Genomic DNA, 22,820 nt, shown 5'->3' with positions numbered 1-22,820 from the left:
CGCGACGTGAATCCACTTTCACTCGGTGACAACCTCCGGAATGTTGTTGCTTGCCAGCTGGCGGGAATAGGCAAAACAGACGTGGTCTGTGTCGCGGGAGACGGCAATGTTGTTTTCGGTCTATGTCTGCTCTGCAAAATAGTAGGCGGAGATGGCAATGCGGACGGTGACTATGATGATGACTATACGGTTGCTGAGAATGTCGAATAGAGAGAAGAGTTGAAGGTAGAAGGGTGTGGAAGACTTGCACTTGTTGCTTTGCTCTTGTCGGGCTCGAACTGGGCGATGCGAAGAGGCGGCGGACTTTCGGCTGCAGCAGCCGTCGACCACGGCAGGGCGTCGAGCTGTTGACGGGGCAACGGAGTCTGTCTGGCCAATGGGAGGGCTGTCGTGTGGTGAAGCGGGACCAAGTGGGCAGTTTCAGCTGGCCGCAAAGCCCCCACTTTAAGACACAATCCTGGCTTCCTTCGCGCAAGCAATTTTTCCGCACACCTTCTTTCCACTTCCCATCACGTTCGCGGATTCCATCCAGTCCGCCTCCTCGCCACACACGCGCCATGGCGATGCTGCAGACGCCAAGCAAGTATGTCACGCTGGTGTCAGGTGACGGCTTCGAATTTGTAGTTTTGCGCGAGGCTGCCATGGTGAGCCCCATCATCAAGGGCATGCTGGATGAGCGAAGTGCGTGAATACCGATTTGCCGCGTATTCCCGACACGGGTCAAGCTCGATTCAGCTCACAGATAGGTGCAGGCCAGTTCGCCGAGGCTAAGAATGCACGCTGTGTCTTTCAAGAGATGAGGTAAGCTTCCGGCAGGCGGATTGAAGGCGAATGATGGTCCATCCGTGTGTGCCTTGGCCAGAAGGATGAAAACAGAGCAATCGCAATCACGATGCGACGCCACGTTGGTTTGTGCATGACAGAACGCCGCTACTTGGCTGGTCGGGCTGGTTGATCGTTCACTACACTTGAACTGATGGTCGGGGCATGCCCAACACACTGGCTCGCCTTCCCGCTATGGCTTCTGCTGCCTCCATGATGCACGAACCGGCAGCTGACATTTCTTCTCCTCCCTCGTCACAGTGGCATGGTCCTCGACAAAGTGGTCGAGTACTTCCACTACTGGTACCGTTACCGGAACAGCGATGACGTTCCTGACATGGACATTCCCGTAGAGCTGTGTCTGGAGCTCCTAGCTGCGGCTGACTACTTAGGGTTGGATCAGTAAGGCTCTCTGCACACGACGAACCTGGAACATACCTAACGCTGCACGATCAGGGGCAACACCAATATGAAATGATGGACTGAGCGAAATACCCTGATTTGGCGCAATGGCGTTGTGGGCACGGCGTTATCGGAAAGGGATGTCTTGCAAGATCTGACAGGACCAAGATTATAATGATGACGAGAAATTTGTTCGAGCTTGATTTGATGTTTTTGGCCTTGGGAACACGAGCGAAACAAGATGTTGTGACTGAGCAACAAGTATCCACTATTGACGACATGGAATCCATTTCAGCATATGCGTTCTTCTCTTCACTTCTCCGTGAGTCGAACGTCTATTAGAGATGGAAGATTGATACACTCCCTCTCACTCTGCGTTGCTTAGTTGGGCATTGAGTCTTCGCTTTTTCTGTAGGGATACATGCCAGGCTGCGTGGCTCATTCGGGCGGTGATTCGTTATCAAGACATGATGCTGAAGAAAAAAAGACGATGGCCGGGATTGAAAGAGGAGTAGTTTATGACACCGACTACCACTGTCATATTATGTGCACGATACTTCACTTGGGCGCGGTGTGGCTTGGATTTTGGGATTTTAATTCAAGTGTTTTCCGTCTGTTTCAAGAAAACTGGTCACCGTAGCCACCATGGTGAAGGCGTCACAGCTTCTCCGCCGTATGTCGTGGAATTTTTGAAGAGCAATTCGCTTGGTGTTTGTTTTTCGTAGCGCGAGCCATCTTGCCATGTGCTGAAAAGGCCCACAAGTTGATAAGACATTCACAGATCTCGCCGGCAATTGGTCACGTCGCGTCTGACTAATGCCATCGCGAGCGCTTCGACTTCATCCGATGCTCGAGATGAGATCTCAACCCAGTACGACCGCACGATACAAAGACCACAAAATGGACATGGGTTTGTCCAAGACTTCTTCTAATTCGCTCAAAGGAAAGCAACCAGAGCAAGCTTGACATGACGAAAGAATCAGGAGCCGGAACGAGGGTTCCTATATTCACCGCACTCTCAATACACCGTTATTTTCTCATCCGTGTCTCTTCCGCGAAGCGCTTACTCAAAGGGCTGGAATTATGTACCGCCCGTGATCTTGTCCGGTAGCTGCCCGGGCGCAAAGAATGCGTGTGATCTCGCGAGACTTTTCCAATTTCTCAAAGTTGAATCTCACAGGGAAGCACTCCGTCAAAGTCTGTGCTTGGGTTTGAGGCGCTCACAAACAGCAAAGTTTCGGCTGTCATCTTCCCGCAGCGCCCGGTTCATTCCCCAGACTGTGAATTCGGGCATGTCTGGTCTAGCGAGCACTCTGTTATTGTTCCGATTCGGGGAAGTCCGCAGGCCGCCGTGTGTGCTAGCTGTGAGGCTGCAGTTTTCTACGTGCTTAGATAACTAGGATGCAGGCTCGAAATGAAGCGAGCGGTATGGATTGACCGGTCACTTTACGTTTTAATCGTTGACGGCATGTTTTAATCATGCTTGAGCTGTTCTTCCCGAAACACTTTGAACTCTGAACAAGCCGAATCTCGACGTCGACTGTCTCGATGCTGAACGCACAAGGCTCGGAGGCACGAAGAAAAAGAAACAAACCTCTTCTTTTTTCTTTTTTCTTTTTCTTCTTTTCGAATTGCTCTCCCGGTGAAGCTGCGATGGATGACTTGAGTCGTTGGACGGTGTCTAATCCTGATTGTTCCCGCAGTGGAAATCACCGATTCTGCTGTAGTTTCTTTCTAGGCGCCATCACTACGCTTTGTACTCATCAGACTCGAAAATGAAGAGTCACTTTCTCTCCGAAATCACGGACAACCCCGTAACTTATCGTGCTCAACTTCTGTTCGTGTAAATGCGTCGCGCCAGTTGGAGCTCAAATAGCCCCCGACATTGCCTCTGCCTTCAGCCTCAATCTCGTTCGACAAGCTCACCACCAACCCGAGATTTTCCTGCCGACGAGCCTGATACCAACCACCTGCATCTACTTGACATCACATCTATCTACACATCATTTATATCGCCTCTTTCAACTTTGCAGCATACTCTTTGCTTCATCATGGCATCTGACTCCTCACCTGAACACAAAGATACATCCGCCCAGCCAGCTCACACGATTGCAATCTCCTCACCTGACGAAGATACATCCGCCCAGCCAGCTCACACGACTGAAATCTCCTCACCTGACGAAGATATATCCGCCCAGCCAGCTGACACGATTGAAACCTCCTCACCTAACGGAGATATATCCGCCCAGCCAGCTCACACGATTGCAATCTCCTCACCTGCCAGAGATATATCCGCCCAGCCAGCTGACACGATTGAAACCTCCTCACCTAACGGAGATACATCCGCCCAGCCAGCTCACACGATTGCAATCTCCTCACCTGCCAGAGATATATCCGTACAGCTAGCTGATTCGACTGCAATCTGCTCAGCTTATGTGATTGTCTTTCCATACGCTTGGGGTTATGTGGACAATGTCTACAGGATTCTAGATGTTTGGCAAGTTCGGTATCGCAAGGACGGATTTCGAGTTATCGTGGTGGGCCTCAGCGAGAAGGGCCTCAGCAACCTTGAGGATTGCAACGATGCTTGGACCCTTTTGCAAGTTATTCTCGCAGGTATTTACCCAAGAGTCACGGAGTAAGTAGATCCTTCTCTCATTTCTACATTATTCAAAAAACGTAACGAACAGAAGCTGATATCGAATTGCGTGTAGTGCCTTCATCCTAGATTCAAGCGGTGTTCAGATTCGACACCTCAGGCGCCAAGTGTTATAAGCAAGCCACTGGCGGCAGATGATATATCACGCCTTTTCTATGTTCGACGCCGTCTTCAAACATAAGGGCAACGTTATTCAACCAGCTATAGGAGAAAAGGGTCGGCCAACGACGGTCACACAACATGACGACCTGGCTACGAATCACCATGGAGGCCTGAGGCCGCAGGCGCAACAAAGAGGCATTGTGGTTGTCTCAGGATTCCAGGGCACACCGCTCATATACTATATTGAGAGCCCCTGGGCCCCAGGTTCTTGAAATGGGTTTATCACTCTTGAGGCCCCAAGGATGGGTATCACATTTTCATATCAATACAGCGAGTACAAGCTCTGCTTCTATGGCGCTCATCATGACAACACTTTTTCCACTGCTTTTCAGAAGGACTATGAGAGCAAGGACAGCCTTTGTTTGTCCTGGTGGGGAAGAATTGATCTAGACGATGGCTACTCGGACCTTTTTCACTTCTTGTTTTCATTACAACTTTTTTAGGAAATTCCCTCATTCATCTACAGCACACTCGTATCTAGATTGGAATAAAATGAATTTGTGCACTTGATGGCTATGATACGTCGGATCAACGGTACTTTCATGAGAACGTCACTCACTCACCTAGTTTCACCCGCCAAACACTATTAGGTAACAGAATGAACTAGTAGGGCATTCACATGCATGCCGCTGCCGTGAGAGTGCGCAGCAGGTTGGGACGTTCGTGGCCGGCAGAGTCGAGGGCGGCCTTGAACTCCTCCTGCGCAGGATGGTCGGCGAGTGGCCACACGGTTTCCATGGGTCACTTGTCCAACGTGATAGATCTGGCGTCATCGAAAGTTCGGAACCAGGGCGGGCCAAGAGGCGATATCATCTTTGTCCTGTCCTGTCCTTGTCAGGACTCGGGATACGAAGGACAGGACAGGACTCAGGATACGATACGCCGTCCGGCTCGACGCTGGAGACCCCTTGGACACCGCTTTATTTACGCGGCCAAGGGATGCCCACCATAATAACAAAGGAATGGCTTTGTTCGGCACACTACACTCCAGTACGTACGGCAAGGTAAGCCTTCATCATCCATGAGGGTTTCTCCCAAAAGGCCTTTCTTGGATGCCCGCGCACGACGAATAAAGGATACATGTCCCATTGAGCAGGCTGTGCATGTCGAGGGGCTCGAGGACTCGTCTGAACACTCTCTAAACCCAAGCATTATTCGAACGAGCCTGCATCAAATGTCTCACGATGCCTGAATGTTACACACTAGCAACGACTCGTAGCAGACAGCATGCTTTTCGCACACTAGGCCAGGTGATTTCCGGTGACGCGCAAGCACCCGCGGCATGGCCCTGGACAGCCTCGACAAGAACTACTCTTCTTCAAGGCATGTTGGATAGGGAAGAATAGTCTGGGTCAGAAGTTTACAGACTCGTGCTACATGCATACGTCGTGCCCCAGAGGCATTGTACTTGCTACCCGCCCACCTCTTGCCTGGTGCTTCATTTCCCGTCTCGCTCCTCCCACACACATCTCGTCCGTGGCAAATATGGTTCCAAGCTGTCCACAACGAGATGCATCGTATGGATCCGTGGTCGGAAACGTCCATAAATTGGCTCTCTTCTCCAGTCCTAAATTCACATGGTGTTTCCGGCTCTCGACCACATACGTACACACGCGCCGACACTCTCTATCTCTCTCTCTCTGTCGTCTTCTCCTCACGTCACAGAAATCACGACCGTCTACCGCACCTCGCCATACCATAGCGGCGGAGTCGCCAAAATGCCCCCTACAAGTCGCGTCATCTATTTGGAAACGTCGGGCGTCGAGCCTCACAACCTGCATCTCCACAGTTTGATGAGTGAGATAGGGCGGCATTCCGGGAGCAGTAGGTCGCAATCACCATTCCAAAAGCGAAGCTGGCCTCGTTGCCGATGGCTAAGTTGACCCCACAGATCCCACTGCTCATCTTCAATCCCGAAACAGTCATGGAAGCTTCACATCTGCCGTCTGGATATACTGGCAAAACTGTGACGGCATCTCTCTCGACCACGTGGTAGCAGTGGCCAAGAACGTGCTGAACATTCCCGACGTAAGGTGAGTCAGGAAGCAGTCTTTTCTCTTCTCGATTCCTGACAGGGAACGATGTTGTTTGCCCGCTTCATCTTGTTACTTGTTACTTATTACTTGGGGTGCTGATACTCCATGTTTAGCGCCCAGCACAAGACCGTCGCGGAAATCAGGGATTTCATCGACACAACGAACGGGTGTGTGATAAGCCCCCTGGAGCGAGAAATTCGACGTTTCGTCATTGAGGCCACCTGCGGCCAGGGGTAAACTTGCCCCGAGAACTCGGGGAGCAGCAGTGACGCCGTCCCACGGCGGATAGGCTGACGCTGGCGAGAATGGCGGCGGCGGCGGCGGCGGCGGCGGCGGCGTATGATGATGGACCGCGCGGGTCCGGACGAGTCGGTGAATCAGAAACAGGGGGCTCTTCAAACTCTCAAGACTAGGGGTCCAGGCATGCCTGCCTGCCCTCTTTGACATGACGCGTACTCGGAGCCCTCGGTCACAATTTCTTCGAGTTCCCCCGACTGCTGCTGCCGACTTTTTCAGGGGCTCGATTATCCGCGCTGCTTTTGGGATTCGACGGGTTGCATTTCGGCGGTGGACAATGATTAATGGGATGCGGGTGGAAGTCACACATTGGGCTTTGCTTTCTTGTGCCTCCGGAAACGGCCTCGGGCGTGGTTCCCGCAGAGTATGCTGCTTGTCCGGCTGTGTCGGTAGGCTTGTTAGCAGAGTACACAGGGAGACACCGAGCCGGATCTCGCGAAGACCTTGTAGCTAGTTAGAATAGTGGCGGCGACTGCATTAATCTCTGAACGTCCTTCTTTCTACGGCAGATGTCTCTTCTCTTGTAATATTTATGCCTCGTGAGAACTGATACGCAACTAGCCAGCTGGCCTCGTCGCACGATTGAACCTTGACAAATTGAGGAAGGCTGTGCAATTACGCCTCCGAGCGCCTGAGCTCTGACAGGTTGTTAGTAGGGACGTGATTGAGGGGATCGGTATCGATTCCTACACTTCCCTTTCTAGTGTGTGTCCAGATGGCCAACTTGAAAGTCAATCATTATACTTATTCTTTGACGCTTTACTTTGTAGATGGAGGTGGGTACGATGCCAGGGCATCCACAGAGAGAGAGAGATGCTGGCTCAACGATGCAAACAGACTAGGGAAGCCGGAGGCGAAGCTGTAGGTCTTGGTTGCAGAAGCCAGAGGATAAGAATGAAGTTGAATGTTGTGTAACCTGATTTGGCCAAGCCAAGGGAAAAATAAGCGGGCCGTTCCGAGTTGCCGCATGGATCATGTCCGGATCCACGGAAACTTGATTGGTAATTCCGGGATCGCATTCGGGATATGGAGAACGGAGAACGGATTCTTATGGCAGCACTAGTAACTACCACGGGTCCCCGTTCCGGACCCGCGCCACCGGCCGGGACGAGTTTCAGGCCTTGTCCGGCGCCGAGGCCCCGGTTGGCGCCGGCATCGCCTGTCGCCGCTGGAACTGGGGCCAGGGTCCGCGACGGCGCGAACGGATGACATGCGACACGAGCCGCTCATCCTGGATGCCGCACGCGCTGGCGTCGCTTTCGGAAAACGAATCGTGTCGGATGTTTCAAGGTTGTGGCGAGACGAGAACGACCTTGCCGGTCGGTTCGAGGCCACAAGAAAGAAGTCGAACCATTAAAGTGGGGAACCTCAAGCCACCCCCAGGACCCCCCAGGATTCTACCAACCAACCAACCAACCAACCAACACCTGCGACTTGCCTCCCGATTGTAATTTGTCACGCAACACCATGGCCGCCAGGCGGATCCTAAAATTCCCCCAAACCGACGACCCGTCATCCCACGTTCTCGTGCAGGTCTCGCCAAAGGGCTCAAAGCCCCTCGACCTGAAATTAGTCGGCACAGAAGGCCGAGCCGCCTACGTGTGTTCCCGTGAGTCACCAAGCCCGCATCCTTTTCTCAAATCACCACACGTCCCCGTGGCGTTTTCGACGCGGTAGAAAGAAAACCCCGACAAAATGCGCTAAACTCATCCCCATCCCAGTGCGGCATGACCGCGTCGCGCCCCTCCGTGTTGGAAACTGCCCCGTCTCCGAAACGGAGTGGCAGGCCATCCTGCAGTCCATCCTGGACCAGCAGCCGCTCCCTGGCATCCAGGCGTCCGCCGCGGTGCAAACCGGGTCGTCCATATCCCTCTCCGTCAGGAAGCAAGTCCAGGGAATTACTGTACGTGCTCACAGCGCCTCGAGCCTGGTGGCGAGCCTGACCCTTCCCGCTTGCAGCAACGCCTCGGCGCCGTCACGCTGAACCATGACCAAGCCGAGCGGATTGAGCTGTTTGAATGGTGCGCCACCTCTGTGGACGCGGCTGGCCGGGCTGAAGAGTCTGCGGCCGCGGCTGGATCCCGGATCCGCGACCTGCAGGCTTCTGTGGACCGGCTCGAGATGCAGCTGGATGAGCTGGTCGCCGCCAAGCAGGAGGATGACGTGGTGCTGCTGCAGAAGTTTAGGGACCTGCTGAATGAGAAGAAGGTCAAGATTCGGGAGCAGCAGAAGATCATTACGGAATTGACGGCGGACGGTGCCCGTCGGGAGGATGACGCCGAGGCCGAGGCCGACGCCGGGGAGGTACAGACGCTCAAGAAGGGGAAGAGGGCGCCCAAGAGAAAGGCACAGGCCGTTGAGAATGAGTCCCCCGAGGCGGACGTCGACATGGCGGCTGGGGACACGACTGAGGCGACGGACTCTGTGGCGAGTGACCATGGGGACGATGACGAGGGCGAGGACGAGAACATGGGCGAAGCAGCGGGAGAGCCGGCGCCGCCCCAGAAGAAGCAGAATGCGCCTCCGCCCCCGCGGGCTCTGCCGTTTCAAAAGAAGAAGCGGTCAGTCGCTGCGGATGATTCGGACGATGATGAGTTGTGAGGGCAGAGGCCGACATTGCTGGTCGTTTTGTTGTTATTTTGACTCACGTTTCAACACACACACACACACACACACACACATATATATATATATATATATATTCGTTTCTCATCACAACTCGCATTTGTACTCATTGCAAATGCCACTGCTCCTTGTAACACTCACCAACAGCCTACTGCTTACCGCCTATCATCCGGCGCAAATTTCTGGGTCCAGAACCCGCGGAAGTGATGCTGGTCGCCCACCTCGGCGATCCGCGCCACCTCGTCCTGCGTGAGCTTAAACAAAGGCAACTTGGCCAAGTAGCCCTGCATGCGAGCCTTATTCGAGCTCGTAGTGATCGCAACCAGGCCCTGGTCCAAGATCCATCTCAGTCCAACCTCGGACTCGGAGACGCCATACTTGTTGGCTAGTTCAGTCCATACCGCGTCAATGGGGCCGCCCCTTGCCCTCGTCAGCGGAAGCAGAGGCCCGTAGCACGAGACGGCAATGTTGTGCTTCTTGTGGAACGCGACCAGGTCGCCGCGCTGGAGGTACGGATGGTACTCGATCTGGTTGATGGCGGGCGGCGTCTTGGCCGTCTGGAGAATAGCCTCGAGGTGCTGCTGCAGAAAGTTGGAGACGCCGATGGATTTCGCCTTGCCCGACGCCTTGATGGCTTCGAGGTCGGCCCATTTGCGCTGCAGCTCCTCGTCCGAGCGGGCGAACCAGGGTGCGTGGATGAGGTACAAGTCGACGTAGTCGAGGCCCAGCTTCTTGAGGGACAGCTCGAAGGCTTCCTGGGTGGACTTTTGCTGCTCGCCAAAGACTTTGGTGGTGACGAAGAGCTGGTGTCGGGGTACGCCGGATTCCTTGATGGCTGCTCCTAGCTCTTCTTCGTTTCCGTAGACTTGGGTTGTCGTGAGTGCTTTGAACATCTTGGGTCTCGCCGCTCTGGCTTCTGCTTACCCTCTGCACCGTCGAGGTGGTGGTATCCGAGCTCAATGGCCGTCTTGGTGATGGCGACGACGGACTCGTCGTAGCCTTGGGTGGTTTTGTAGTGGGCGGTTCCGAGGCCGTATGCTAGCTGTGAGTTCCGTGAGTATGGTTCAATTCTCCGGCGAGGGGTGTTGGAATTTGGAGGAAGCGCAGAGTGAAGTGCGAGCATGTGGTTCTGCGTGGCTGCTCACCACTGGGATCTCATTGCCATCATTGAGCTTCAGGCTTGGTGGGAATGAGCCCTTGGAAGCTGAGTCGCTGGAAGCCATCTTCTGCCTTTTTTTATTTCTTTTGGAGAATTCGGGAGTGTATTTTCGAGGTATAGACACAAGAATATGAGCCTGTCGCGGGTGGGGGGCGCGGAGAAAATAACAGGGCAGAGGACAGTCGTCGTTGTCGTTGCGAATTTGTAATGATGGATTACGATATCAGAGCGCTCCCCGCTGCGGTGGAGGCCGCGGCCGGGTCAGTTCTTGCCGAGCGCGGATGTCGGCACCGGAATAACGGAACGGATACCTTTGTACTCCGTACATGGTACAGTACAATCTTGAGCAGACCAAGTTTGCGCTGCTTTGCCTGTCATTTCTTTTCGCTTCACTTGACGACCGAATTCAGCTTTGTTGTTGGTTTGTTGAGCGAGTCGATGGAGATGACGCATGTAGGCGCCGGAGGAAATAGTTGCGCGTTGATTTACGGAGTAATAATGGCATTTATTATTACTTCACTAGTCGGGACTCGGAAGACTGACGGGATTGGTCATGTACATGACTTCATTGCTGTGTGGTGCAAGCCTGCAGGGACGGGAAAACGCAGCGGTAATTGAAGAATATTACACCACGTGATTGCGTTTTTTTTTATCTTTTCATCTATGTAAATTTTGGTTTCCCCTCTTTTTCTTTTCTTTTTAATTCTACACGAACAGTCGGAGCGCGCGAACGTGCATGTTTCGGCGACGCCCCACACAGACGCCCGCAATCTGGATTCTGGAGTCCCGATGACGTAATCAATCTCGGGCCGTTCGTCGCATTTGACGTCAACCACGCTTCCGCATACCAGATGCCCACATGGACGCCGACGCAGCAGCAGCATCCTCTAGAATGTGATACTAAATCGAGTTTCACCTCGATCAAGCTGCCCTGAGGCCACCGCAACCGCGAAGCAACCGCGAAGACAAAACCGAACAAGTCTCCGTTGATGCTACACTGCGCGGGCCTGCGAAGAGCTGTCGTCCGACTCCGAGCTCCGTTCAACATGGCGGCGAACCACTCGACCGCTGCAGGCGCCACGCTTCAAGACCTGCCCAAATCATGGCGCTTTACCGAATCCCTACCGCCCGATCCTGTCTACCCAACACCCGCTGACTCGCATAAAACACCCCGAGATCAGATCCTGCCGAGACAAGTTCGCAACGCCCTCTTCACCTGGGTCCGACCCGAACGGCAGAGAGATCCCGAACTGTTGGCCGTCAGCCCCGCGGCCCTCCGCGACCTTGGCATCAAGGCCGGAGAGGAAAAGACGGAAGACTTTCGACAGTTTGTCGTCGGCAACAAGTTGTACGGATGGGACGAGGAGAAGCTAGAGGGCGGGTACCCGTGGGCTCAGTGCTACGGAGGCTTCCAGTTTGGCCAGTGGGCCGGCCAGCTGGGCGACGGGCGAGCCATCTCCCTGTTCGAGTCGCGGAACCCGGAGACCGGGAAGCAGTACGAGCTGCAGTTGAAGGGGGCCGGCTTGACGCCGTATTCCCGCTTCGCGGACGGCAAGGCCGTCCTGCGGTCCAGCATCCGCGAGTTCGTCGTGTCCGAGGCGCTCAACGCTCTCAAAGTACCCTCTACCCGGGCGCTCTCTCTCACTCTCCTCCCGCACTCCAAGGTTCTGCGTGAGACCATGGAGCCCGGCGCCATTGTCTTGCGCTTCGCGGAGTCTTGGCTGCGCCTGGGCAACTTTGATATCCTGCGCGCGCGGGGCGACCGGGATTTGATACGCAAGTTGGCAACGTACATTGCCGAGAATGTCTTTGGCGGTTGGGAAACTCTGCCCGCCCGGCTGGAGGATCCTGAAAAGCCCCGAGAATCGCCGGCCCCGAGTCGCGGAGTCCCAGGGGAGGCCCTCCAGGGGCCTTCTGAGACGGCGGAGAATAGGTTCACGAGATTGTACCGTGAGATTGCCCGCCGCAATGCCAAGACGGTGGCTGCCTGGCAGGCGTATGGCTTCATGAATGGTGTTTTGGTAAGTTTCGGCTGAACGATTTTGCCCTTCTTTTTCTTCAAACTATTTGGCGCATACATGGAGCTGACTATTTGGTAGAATACTGATAATACGTCCGTGTATGGGCTCTCAATAGACTTTGGCCCGTTCGCCTTCATGGATAATTTTGACCCGTCGTACACGCCAAATCATGATGATCACATGTTGCGATACAGCTATAGAAATCAACCGACCATTATTTGGTGGAACCTTGTACGACTTGGAGAAGCTGTGGGAGAATTGATGGGCGCGGCCGGTCTTGCTGATGATGCCACCTTCATATCGGAGGGTGTCAAGGAAGACCAGCAGGAGGAGGTCATATCACGGGCGGAGAAGCTCATCATGCAAACAGGCGATGAGTTCAAGGAGGTCTTCTTGGCGGAGTACAAGAGATTGATGACGCTGAGACTGGGCCTGCGGGAACTCAAACCCAACGATTTTGATGAGCTATTCAGTCCCGCTCTCGACACATTGGAAGCATTAGAACTTGACTTCAATCACTTCTTCCGTCGACTTAGCAACATCAAATTAGAAGAGGTCTCCTCGCCCCAAGGGAGAAGGGCAAAAGCTGCTGTATTTTTCCATGCCGAGGGCCCGCCAAGTACCGTGGGTGAGAATGAGGCACGGGACCGCATCGCGAATTGGTTAGAGCAGTGGCATGCTCGCTTGGTGGAGGATTGGAAAGATGGTCGACAAGTTCCCGACGAAAAAGATCAGCAGAGAATTGAAGCCATGAAGCAGGTGAACCCAAACTTCGTCCCAAGGAGCTGGGTCCTAGATGAGGTTATTCGACGGGTTGAAAAAGATGGAGAGCGAGACGTTTTGAATCACATCGTGCACATGGCTCTGAACCCGTTTGAAGATGAGTGGCATGGCAAGACATTTAATGGCGTCGCCTACAAAGGCGATGCAGACGAGGAACAAAGATGGGTTGGGGACGTTCCTCGACCGGGACGACTCATGCAGTGCAGCTGTAGCTCATAAGGGATAAGTCCATATGCATCATAGCCAGCAATGAAAAAATTACAAGCATCTTGGCCAGTGTTGCAATGGATCAAGTCAATTGAAGGAATGTAACGACCGGCGGTAAGAGGCAGCGCTCATCGAGATTGGTTCTCTCCCATGCTTCCATAATCGGCGTACTAGAATTTGCTCTGGGGCACAAGATAGAGGAAGACTCGACTGAAGACATCGCGTCCACTGGTGCAGACGCGAAGCTCAAGCTCACCTACAATAAAGTGTGCTCGTGTACAATTATGGTGAGGGAAGAGAAAAAAGCTTCCCGCTTTGCAAATTTCAGGTGAGGTTTATGGTGGAACCGGACGTTCCGGCCTCAGGCATTAACAAAGAAGAAGCAGGCCAATCAGAGCGCAGGTAAATTAATACGATGCTCGGTGGGGATCATTGCTATTGCTGCCGCTCGGCCACTTCTCTTCCAGAAGTCAACGACTGAGTCTTTATTCCGCCGCAAGCGCCCTGCATCGTCCAGTTCCTTTATTCCGTCAAGGCGACACGATGCTCCGACAGTCTCTGGCACGTTCGGCTTGGCGGACAAGTAGGCGGACCGTCAACGCCTCGCGGACCTTCAGTGCCACCCCCAGACGCCAGGCGGAGGTTGAATTGACAATTGGTGAGCAGCTTTTCCGCCTTCGTTGCCATTGATGCCTGCACCTGCGCTAACGTGATGCTAGATGGAAAGAAAGTTTCAATAGAAGGTAAGTGTCGATATTTGAGAAGGCTCGGCACCATTGTTGTTGACTCCGGAGTGTAGCTGGCTCTGCCCTGATTCAAGCATGCGAGAAAGCAGGCGTTACGATTCCCAGGTGAGCGCGTACCCAGGAAACGTCACCCCGTCCAGTCGAGCTAGATTGCTAATGATTAAATCAGATATTGCTATCATGAGTACGACTCCCCGTCCGACGACTTCATGTCGAAAATGAGCGCCTAACAATCTGCACGCAGAAAACTCATGATTGCCGGAAACTGCCGAATGTGCCTGGTCGAGGTAGAAAAAGCCCCGAAGCCTGTGGCCTCATGTGCCTGGCCAGTGCAACCCGGCATGGTTGTCAAGACCAACTCGCCCATTACCCACAAGGCCCGTGAGGGTGTAATGGAATTTTTGCTCGCCAACCACCCGCTCGACTGCCCCATTTGCGACCAGGGAGGCGAGTGCGACCTTCAGGACCAGTCCATGCGATACGGAGCCGACCGCGGCCGATTCCACGAGATTGGCGGCAAGCGTGCCGTCGAAGACAAGAATATTGGTCCGCTAATCAAAACCTCAATGAACCGATGCATCCACTGCACCCGATGCGTTCGATTTGCCAACGATATCGCCGGAGCTCCTGAGCTCGGCTCTACCGGCCGCGGCAATGACCTGCAGATTGGTACCTACCTCGAGAAGAGCCTAGACTCTGAACTTTCTGGAAACGTCATCGACCTCTGCCCTGTTGGTGCTCTGACTTCTAAACCCTACGCCTTCCGTGCCCGACCTTGGGAACTGAAGCATACCGAGTCTATTGATGTCCTCGACGGCCTTGGTTCCAACATCCGTGTCGACTCTCGGGGTCTTGAGGTCATGCGTATTACTCCACGCCTCAACGATGATGTGAACGAAGAGTGGATCAATGACAAGACCCGATTTGCCTGCGATGGCCTCAAGACCCAGCGACTGACCATGCCTTTGATCCGTCACGAGGGCAAATTTGAGCCTGCAGACTGGGAGGAAGCCCTTTCCGAGGTCGCCAACGCCTGGTCGACCAAGAAGCCTCAGGGCAACGAATTCAAGATCATCTCTGGTGCTTTGACCGATGTTGAGTCTTTGGTAGTCGCCAAGGACATGGCCAACAAGCTTGGATCCGATAATCTCGCTCTCGACACTCCCACCGGTAGCCAACCTATCGCTCACGGTGTCGACGTTCGATCTAGCTATCTGTTCAACTCACGGATCTGGGGTATTGAGGAGGCTGACTGCATACTGATTGTTGGCAGTAACCCACGGCACGAAGCCGCCGTCCTCAACGCTCGCATTCGCAAGCAGTGGCTGCGATCCGACCTTGAGATTGGTGTCGTTGGTGAGGCTTGGGACTCTACCTTTGAGTTCGAGCATCTCGGTACAGACCATGTCGCCCTGAAAAAGGCCCTCGCTGGTCCCTTCGGCAAGAAGTTGCAGGCCGCCAAGAGGCCCATGATCATTGTGGGCTCTGGTGTTACTGACCACGCTGATGCCAAGGCCTTCTACGAGACCGTCGGTGCCTTTGTCGAGAAGAACGCCGCAAACTTTATCACTCCTGAATGGGACGGCTACAATGTACTGCAGAGAGAAGCTTCAAGAGCTGGCGCCTTCGAAGTTGGCTTCACGACGCCCTCAACCGAGGTCGCTCAGACCAAGCCCAAGTTTGTCTGGTTGCTGGGCGCGGATGAATTCAACGAGGCCGACATCCCCCAGGATGCCTTTGTCGTCTATCAGGGCCACCACGGTGACCGTGGCGCTCAGATTGCCGATATAATCCTGCCGGGTGCTGCCTACACAGAAAAGGCCGGCACTTATATCAACACTGAGGGCCGTGTTCAGACCACGCGCGCTGCCACCTCACTACCAGGTGCATCCCGAACTGACTGGAAGATTCTCCGTGCTGCCAGTGAGTTCCTGGGCGTCCCTCTACCTTACGACGACCTCGCCGCTGTCCGTGACCGCATGGTTGAGATCTCTCCCGCTCTGGCCGCTTACGACATTGTCGAGCCCGTCGCACTTCGACAGCTCAGCAAGGTTCAGTTGGTGGATCAGAACAAGGGGTCAAAGGCTACCGGAGGGCCTTTGAAGAAGGTCATTGACAACTTTTATTTCACAGACGTCATCTCTAGAAGGTATAGTTCATCTCAAACGATGTACTGGCAAGGTCTAATTGCTAAACTCCCCCTTTTCAGTTCACCGACCATGGCACGCTGCTCAGCGGCCAAGGCCACGGGTGATCCTAGAACAAACTTTATGGCACCCGGGATGGAGGAAGATAAGCCCATGGGCCAGATTGCTTACGGAGTATAAGAAAGACTCTGTCGGCTGTACCAAATTTTAAGAAGAGAGATTCCATTTGTCAGCTTCGGTCATGGTTGTCCCTTGTATATATATACGGCGGCGGGCTAGAAGAAAGAGTGACGAGCAGCTGGGGGTAATTATTTACCATATTAACAGCACCTTGTATGCTACTTGTGTGTGTTTTCATGACGTCATACCGGCCGTCTCAAAAAGGCCCGCGTCTCTCGCCTCCTTGCCTTTCTTGACGCTCCTCGACAATGAACCCACGCTGTACGGATTACTTTTCCTTGCGGAGCTCCTCGGCAACTTGCTCCTGCTGACGTTGCTCGCCGCCGTCACGCTCTTCCCGCATCTCCCTCTCCAGCGCCTCCTCATACCGCGCCCTCTGGCGCGCGACGTGCTCCCGGAACCCCTTGAGGTCGGCCATGGTCCTCGCCACCGTCCGCAGCACCTCCCTGTCCCTCCACTCGCGGGGACTCGAAACAAGCCAGTCGGAAAAGTCGGGCGTCTGCGACAGCGGCCGGTCCGCGCCGGCCTCCGCGCCGGCCTGCATGTTTGCCAGCATGGCCGCCTTGTCCGCGGCGCTGACGGCCCTGCTCGGCCGCGGCTGCTGCGGCTGTCCGGCAAGCCGGGACTCTTGTATCTCTGCGTCGCGTGCGATCCGGCGGCACTCCTGCCTCGTCAGGGCGAGGATGTTGGCCCGCACGCGGGCGGCGTGTGTCTCCAGGGCGGCGACGGTCTCGCGGATCTGGGCCTCGCGCGTGGCCGGCGGCGTGTACGCGAAGAAGGAGGCGGGCACGGGGACGAAGACTGCCGGGAGGAGGGTGGTGAGCGGCGGGATGTCGTTTTCGGGGGGGCACGCCGCGGCTGATGAAGGGGGTGTTTGTGGGTTTGGGGCCATTTTCGAGCCCTGCCTCGTCTCCGGCTGGAATGCAGTTTCGAGGATGGGACAAGTTGCAAAGGCGGACAGGTGGACAGGTGAGACGAGAGACGAGAGACGAGACGAGCAAGGGGCACGTTCTGGGAAAGGAGAGGGAGACGGGTCGACGGCCGCCGGCAGGTGCTGCGACGGCTGCGAAGCCTTTCGTTGACCGGTCACGGAAGCACCGTCCGAGCAGCTGGACGGGCACGGCTTATCGTCTGAGCTTGGAAGGGTGTTGTGCTGTGGCGGCACGCGCCATGTTGCTTCTATTTGGATTATATACGGCCTCGACGACGGCCCACGCCGGAGTCATCTCCTGGTACGTACAGCTGAGCTGGAGAGACAGATGTCCCTCATGGGCTGTCTATGTAGGTTCCACGTCACGTCTTACCAATGACAGGCTCCTGGGGGCTGAGTGCTAGATAGAAGCCAGCCCAGTGTTGCTGCAGTGCTAGCTGAGCCTTTCAAAGGTGTTGCAGTGTTCCTGCACGCCGTGCGTTTTCTGCTCTAGCCGGAAGATGGACAGAAGCGTGCCTGGCGTCGATGCCACCTCCAGGGCGTGCGGTCAGGAACCTGACCAGCCGAAATGGTTGCGTATCTGCGCCCTGGGACGCGGAGTCGGTTAGGCAGAACGCGTGCCGTATGCAGCCTGGTCCGTCCCTTCATGCCATACCATCGCTCCAGGCGACGTGAATGCCAAGTCTCAGATAGGCTGGGTTTTCGCACCCCTCATTGTCGTCGGCACACGCTGCGTTGATTCACCGCGACGGTACGACGTTTCGAGCGTATTCTCGCACAATCCTCAGTGCCGACCGGACCAAGTCTTCCAGACGCCTGTCCCCGCGTTTCCGCATCCATATCAAGACAATGGCGAGGATGGCGCAATCCACCAGCAAGTGCTTGAGGAACACCCAGAGCAGCCAGCCAAACCAAGCGGGGAAGCTTCGCTCCTTCTTTGATCGCCACTCCCTGCCAGTGGTAATCTGTTCTCGCAAAGCGGCGACCTCTGCTGACAGCTTGGTCACGGCGCGCTCGACCTTTTTCTGCCACCTCGACGACTTCTGGGCTTGGTTCTCTGCGTCTCGGCCTTCCTCCACGGCATCGTCCAGGTCCATCATGCGTTGAGACCGTAATTCGGCCTCGTCTTGCTCGCTCATGGGGCTCAATATTTTCATGGGTCCGTCGCTGCCACTGAGGGGTTCTTGGAACGTGCGAGGCGCCTTGTTGGCGGACACGGGCGCCTTCGGGGACGAGTCTGTCGAGCTCGGCGAGTTGTGCTTGATTTGATTCCAAACAAACTCTAGCTCGGTGACGAGCTCGATGGCGTCGCTGCGATATACAGTGTCAGTGAGGCAACCTTGCCGGCAGCCGTGAGCTTTTGATGCACGAAAACGTACCTCGTGTTGGCATATCGGTACATGGTGTCGATAAGCGCTTCCACATATCTCCGTTTGGCTTCCGTTCGGCTCAGGCCCTTTTGCGAGTTCCAGGCATCCCACTTGTCTCTCTCCCTGCGAAGCTCTTCAGCTGTGAGGAACGGCCCGGCGGTGGGTTGCTCCATGACGCCGTCAACGTCACCCTCCATGGCTTGCTTGTAGAGTCCATAGAGGCGGAGACGGTCGGACGGCGGCGGCCGTGATGCGCCAGTCTTGGGTATCTTCTTGACCGTGTTGAGGGCATGGACGAATACACGGTCTGATGCGGTTAGCGGCCTGGTCGGGCCAAGATGTGCGCGGTGGTTGATGGTTGATGGGCAGCAAGTCGACGTACCTACCGAGTCACCCATGGTGGCACGGATGAGCGCGGGCACGGCGTCTGCCACACCTAGGTGTCTTTGCTGTATGCCTGGTTTTGCGTGTCTCGGTTTACTTAGGCGGTTGCGTGGTCTGGACGGCTCGTCAATGTGACGGTTGGATATGCCATTCGGCTGCTGTCGACGCGCAAATGAACCGGCACAGGGGGAAGAAGGATGAGGTAATCGGGCGGGCGGAACAGCAAGGCCCTGCGCGCTGCAAAGGACGATGTGTCTGGTACTGTCGCGTGTGTAATCGAGACGGAATGCGAGGAGAAGGGTGCGCTGCTCGATTTGCGTCTGTCGCGGTGATGGTGGTGGTGATGGTGGTGATGGTGATGATGATGGCGGTCACTCGATTGATTGATTGATTGATTGATTGATTGATGACGGTCAGCCGAGGCCCCTGGAGCCACCACTCCTGATTGGTCCTAGTTCGGGATGTGGCGATGCCTCATTGGTCCGTTTACAGGATTTCTGTTCAGGAGAAGCGGCCTGTGTCCGGCTCGCATCACAGCGCGGAGGAACAAAGTCTGGGGGGAAAAAAAAGGGAGAGAGAGAGACATTAAGTGGAAGAGCTACAGTACAGGGGAATGGATATTGATGGTGACACCAGCCTAGTAGGATCGCATCGGTCCGTCGGTGATAAAAGACATGTGAACGGGGCTGGGGGTTAGGGTTATACGCAAAACATATACATGGGGTGGCGTTTGCTTGCTTGCGCTCAATCATCAAAGAGAAGAGCGGCTACAGGCAACCGGCGGTCCCACACCGACGCCCCAATGCCCCCGATGATAGATGGGAGTTGGTTTGTATTGTTTGTGACTCTATGATGCCATGAACACTCCGAGTGGTGCTGTTGAAGCGAGATTTGTTATGCTTGCTGTAGACAAGCCAGCCCGTATTCATCGTAGCAGGCAACCATCTGGCAAATTGTGTCGTGGGAATAACGGGAAGGGACTTTTTAAAATTCGGACGGGGAGAAAAAAGGCATGGATAGTGGTTTCTTTTCGGCACGCTGAGTGTCTCGCACCGTATGCTCTTTCGTATGATACTCCCCTATTTGCGATTGTACAAATGACTAGTAGCAGCATGGGTATCGTGACAAGCAAATTCTACATACATCAGAGACATCGTCCCAAGATCAAGACGTCGTGTTAGCTTCTTCGGCGGCCGCGGTAGCCTCCATCAAGGCAGCCTTCTTTGCCGCGTACTTCTTGATGAGCTTTTTATTTGTCAGCGCGTTTTGCGCGGCCTTTTGCGCCGCCTCTTTTTTGCCCAGAGCCGTTCCGGTGGCGAGGAGCTTGTTGCTTTCGCCCCATCCATCCAGATACACGCCGACCGTGAAGAGAGGCAAGCCAAGGTCCCTATCTTTGCCGACCCTGGGCATGTCCTCGTACCGAATAAGAATGCCTTTAACCCCAATCTCTGACCGCAGCCTCTCTTTGGCGGTGAGATTGCTGCTGGTGGCCATGTCCTTGGTGCCGTCCTGCGCGGCGGTGGAGCTGGCATGACTGCCCAGCTTGCGATTTTTGTCATTGTCCAAGATATGCTGCTTGATGGTCCTGGCCCAAAGCGACTTGAGCCAGGATGACGTGTTGGCCATGCCGTTTTCAGGATCGGAAATGATAGCGGCGGCGACATATGCCTCAAACATGTCGGCTTGTACCTTGATGATGTCCTTGTCACTTGACTTTCCTCGACCGTGTGAAATATCCCTCTTCAGGTCGCCTGGTATCTGAGCCTTGGCGTCTAAACCGTACTCGCGAAAGTACTCCGCCAGAGTTTTGTTTCGAATCAACATTTCTCTTAGCTGCGAACATCTGCCAGACGGAGTGGAGGTGAATGTCTGATAGATCAAACTGGAGGCCATCAATTCCAGGTAGGCGTCACCCAACCATTCGAGACGTTCATAGCTGTGCAGGGGATCGCTTATACCGGGATGACGAAAAACAGTCGCTTCAAGAGCCCGATCGAAAATCTTGGGAATAGAAGGGAGATTTGAAGGTATCTCTGAAGAAACCCAGGGCGTTAAAGCAAACATGGTCGGGACGGGACCAGGTGCTGTGGTTTTTGGTGCTGCATTGTCATCGGTAGGAGGACTATATCTTGTTCTCTTGCTCTCTTGGCCGGCACTGTCTGACGCGGGTCTTTTATTCATGTTTTCCCAAAGCAAAAAAGTGGTGGTCGTGTTCTTTTGGAAGTTCATCGGGTCTGAAGCCAAACTGTGAGAGAGATATGAGGTGGCTCCACATGGAAATGCGTAGCCAATCAGTGGCCGTCAATCACGTGCGTTCTGCTTGACGTAGCGGCATGGTTATGTACACGGACGGAGTACGTATACGGGAATAAGCTGCTATTATACTCCGTGAGCATGTGTCTTTTCTTCTTTTTTGGCATTCACGCTTTTTCAGTATTGCTAGAACCCTCATTACTCACTTGCCCACATATCTGCAACATAACAGTGAATCGATTCCATCTCTGAAGGTGTCTGAAGGAAAGAAAGCCTTTGAACAAACTAAGTAATTAGTGGGTCGCAAAGACCAGGCAAAGCTCCCTGCCGACGTCTCTCACTTTTCAGACCAAAAAAGTTGCTTGATGGCATCAGCAACTACAAATATGCAACGATGAGTGTACCACGAGCCCGGATACTGGATTTAATGAAGGTTCGACAATGCTCGACCCATCTGCAATTACTTACCTATCTGACTTTCCTCAGGCACAATGCCAAATCTTCGCCACTACATACAACCCAGAAGGTATGCGCATGGGCACCAAGGTCCTGCGCCAGCGATTAAAAGGCCCAGCCCTCGCCGCCTACTATCCGAGGAAAGTTGCTACAATCAAGGACGTGAAACGCGAATTCGGACCAGTACTAGCAACGTGGGATGAGGCCGAAGAAGACCGTTTTGAATACATTGAAGAGTATGCTGAACAAACGACTCGGCCTCGGCGGCCGCAGTGAAAACGATTCTGACCCATTATGTCCAGGTTGAAGCAGCGTGGAAAGAGCGCGCCAAAGAAGAAACGCGGTGCTCCAGGTACGTACGGACTTTGGGTAACGGCTGGGCTCATGCTAACGTGTTGAGCAGCCGAGAAGCCAGGCAAGAAACGATAAAACGACCGGCTGGCGGTATCGCAGAGGAGTAACCGGGGATGGTGCAAGGGGGTGAAGAGAAGGGCTATCCTTCCGACTTGAACATCGTGTCAGCGAATACTGCGATATTCTTTAGACGGCTTGTGGAGTCCGCAAGTTTGTGTTTGGATGACTCCCTGGATGGGACGCGTACAAAACAACGGTACACAAGCGTGAAGAGGATTGGACCACCAGGCAATGCAACAAGAGATTCACTGCGTAGACTATGTTGGTGAGGGAAATGGATACCAAGGTACTTAGGTAGGTATGACGCTGACAGGCCAAAGATAGCATGTACAGCGCGAGAGATTTCGTTGCGGCATGATTGGGCCCTGAGTAAGTTAAGTAGGTATGTTTGAGCGACAAGATACGTACATTGAAGGCAATTGACACGAATCACGCTGTCGTCGCTCCTGTGTGCCGTTTGTTGGGCTCTATGACGCAGCGCAAGCGACTGGTGGGCGCGATTGCATTCAGTCTTCTTTCTGCTATAAGAGGTACCTACTTACTAAGTACTTACTTGAGTACCCAAGTAGAGTAAGTAAGTGCTCAAGTGAGTAGCTTGAGCTCCTCTTCACTGGCTCTTCTTGGAGCACCTGCCAGCATCGGTTTGCCAGGTGCCAGCAGCTGCGGCTCTTTCGAATGGTACTAGCTGGCCTGCCTGGCTCAGAGCTCCCTCGTCGGTCGTCGTCCTGCCCTTCTGCTTCTCTTCCACGCTTCTTCCGTCTCTCTC

The 22,820-nt window shown here is 54.4% G+C and overlaps 9 protein-coding genes across 9 annotated transcripts; 5 read left to right on the top strand and 4 right to left on the bottom strand.

Moving 5' to 3' along the window:
* Nucleotides 1–3,275: 3,275 nt before the first annotated feature.
* Nucleotides 3,276–3,999, top strand: MAM_00963 (uncharacterized protein; the record flags this gene model as incomplete). Its single annotated transcript, XM_040819762.1, has 2 exons — nucleotides 3,276–3,862; nucleotides 3,939–3,999. The coding sequence occupies 2 exons, from the start codon at nucleotides 3,276–3,278 to the stop codon at nucleotides 3,997–3,999; spliced, it is 648 nt and encodes a 215-aa protein (XP_040683027.1).
* A 3,846-nt stretch (nucleotides 4,000–7,845) lies between these two features.
* MAM_00962 (DNA double-strand break repair and VJ recombination XRCC4) lies at nucleotides 7,846–8,979 on the top strand (the record flags this gene model as incomplete). Its single annotated transcript, XM_040819761.1, has 3 exons — nucleotides 7,846–7,987; nucleotides 8,100–8,254; nucleotides 8,296–8,979. The coding sequence occupies 3 exons, from the start codon at nucleotides 7,846–7,848 to the stop codon at nucleotides 8,977–8,979; spliced, it is 981 nt and encodes a 326-aa protein (XP_040683026.1).
* Nucleotides 8,980–9,158: 179 nt separating this feature from the next.
* MAM_00961 (Aldo/keto reductase) lies at nucleotides 9,159–10,226 on the bottom strand (the record flags this gene model as incomplete). The annotated part of the gene is made up of 3 exons (XM_040819760.1): nucleotides 9,159–9,868; nucleotides 9,928–10,045; nucleotides 10,149–10,226. The coding sequence occupies 3 exons, from the start codon at nucleotides 10,224–10,226 to the stop codon at nucleotides 9,159–9,161; spliced, it is 906 nt and encodes a 301-aa protein (XP_040683025.1).
* Nucleotides 10,227–11,208: 982 nt separating this feature from the next.
* MAM_00960 (putative protein family UPF0061) lies at nucleotides 11,209–13,185 on the top strand (the record flags this gene model as incomplete). The annotated part of the gene is made up of 2 exons (XM_040819759.1): nucleotides 11,209–12,183; nucleotides 12,262–13,185. The coding sequence occupies 2 exons, from the start codon at nucleotides 11,209–11,211 to the stop codon at nucleotides 13,183–13,185; spliced, it is 1,899 nt and encodes a 632-aa protein (XP_040683024.1).
* Nucleotides 13,186–13,716: 531 nt separating this feature from the next.
* MAM_00959 (NADH:ubiquinone oxidoreductase, subunit G) lies at nucleotides 13,717–16,246 on the top strand (the record flags this gene model as incomplete). Its single annotated transcript, XM_040819758.1, has 5 exons — nucleotides 13,717–13,831; nucleotides 13,893–13,916; nucleotides 13,973–14,024; nucleotides 14,164–16,068; nucleotides 16,129–16,246. 5 exons carry the CDS (start codon nucleotides 13,717–13,719, stop codon nucleotides 16,244–16,246), a joined length of 2,214 nt encoding a protein of 737 aa, XP_040683023.1.
* Nucleotides 16,247–16,514: 268 nt separating this feature from the next.
* Nucleotides 16,515–17,138, bottom strand: MAM_00958 (uncharacterized protein; the record flags this gene model as incomplete). The annotated part of the gene is made up of 1 exon (XM_040819757.1): nucleotides 16,515–17,138. The coding sequence occupies one exon, from the start codon at nucleotides 17,136–17,138 to the stop codon at nucleotides 16,515–16,517; it is 624 nt and encodes a 207-aa protein (XP_040683022.1).
* Nucleotides 17,139–17,917: 779 nt separating this feature from the next.
* Nucleotides 17,918–18,945, bottom strand: MAM_00957 (Acyl CoA binding family protein; the record flags this gene model as incomplete). Its single annotated transcript, XM_040819756.1, has 3 exons — nucleotides 17,918–18,488; nucleotides 18,557–18,854; nucleotides 18,930–18,945. 3 exons carry the CDS (start codon nucleotides 18,943–18,945, stop codon nucleotides 17,918–17,920), a joined length of 885 nt encoding a protein of 294 aa, XP_040683021.1.
* A 1,150-nt stretch (nucleotides 18,946–20,095) lies between these two features.
* Nucleotides 20,096–20,995, bottom strand: MAM_00956 (abhydrolase domain-containing protein; the record flags this gene model as incomplete). The annotated part of the gene is made up of 1 exon (XM_040819755.1): nucleotides 20,096–20,995. One exon carries the CDS (start codon nucleotides 20,993–20,995, stop codon nucleotides 20,096–20,098), a length of 900 nt encoding a protein of 299 aa, XP_040683020.1.
* A 630-nt stretch (nucleotides 20,996–21,625) lies between these two features.
* MAM_00955 (Ribosomal protein S27/S33, mitochondrial) lies at nucleotides 21,626–22,069 on the top strand (the record flags this gene model as incomplete). The annotated part of the gene is made up of 3 exons (XM_040819754.1): nucleotides 21,626–21,876; nucleotides 21,943–21,992; nucleotides 22,044–22,069. 3 exons carry the CDS (start codon nucleotides 21,626–21,628, stop codon nucleotides 22,067–22,069), a joined length of 327 nt encoding a protein of 108 aa, XP_040683019.1.
* Between the last annotated feature and the right edge of the window lie 751 nt (nucleotides 22,070–22,820).

The sequence above is a fragment of the Metarhizium album genome (genome assembly GCF_000804445.1).
Source record: "Metarhizium album ARSEF 1941 chromosome Unknown scaffold_1, whole genome shotgun sequence".
In the NCBI taxonomy this organism is placed as follows: domain Eukaryota; kingdom Fungi; phylum Ascomycota; class Sordariomycetes; order Hypocreales; family Clavicipitaceae; genus Metarhizium; species Metarhizium album.
The sequence above is the reverse complement of the archived record's forward strand: the minus strand, read 5'-3'. Positions and strand labels throughout refer to the sequence as shown.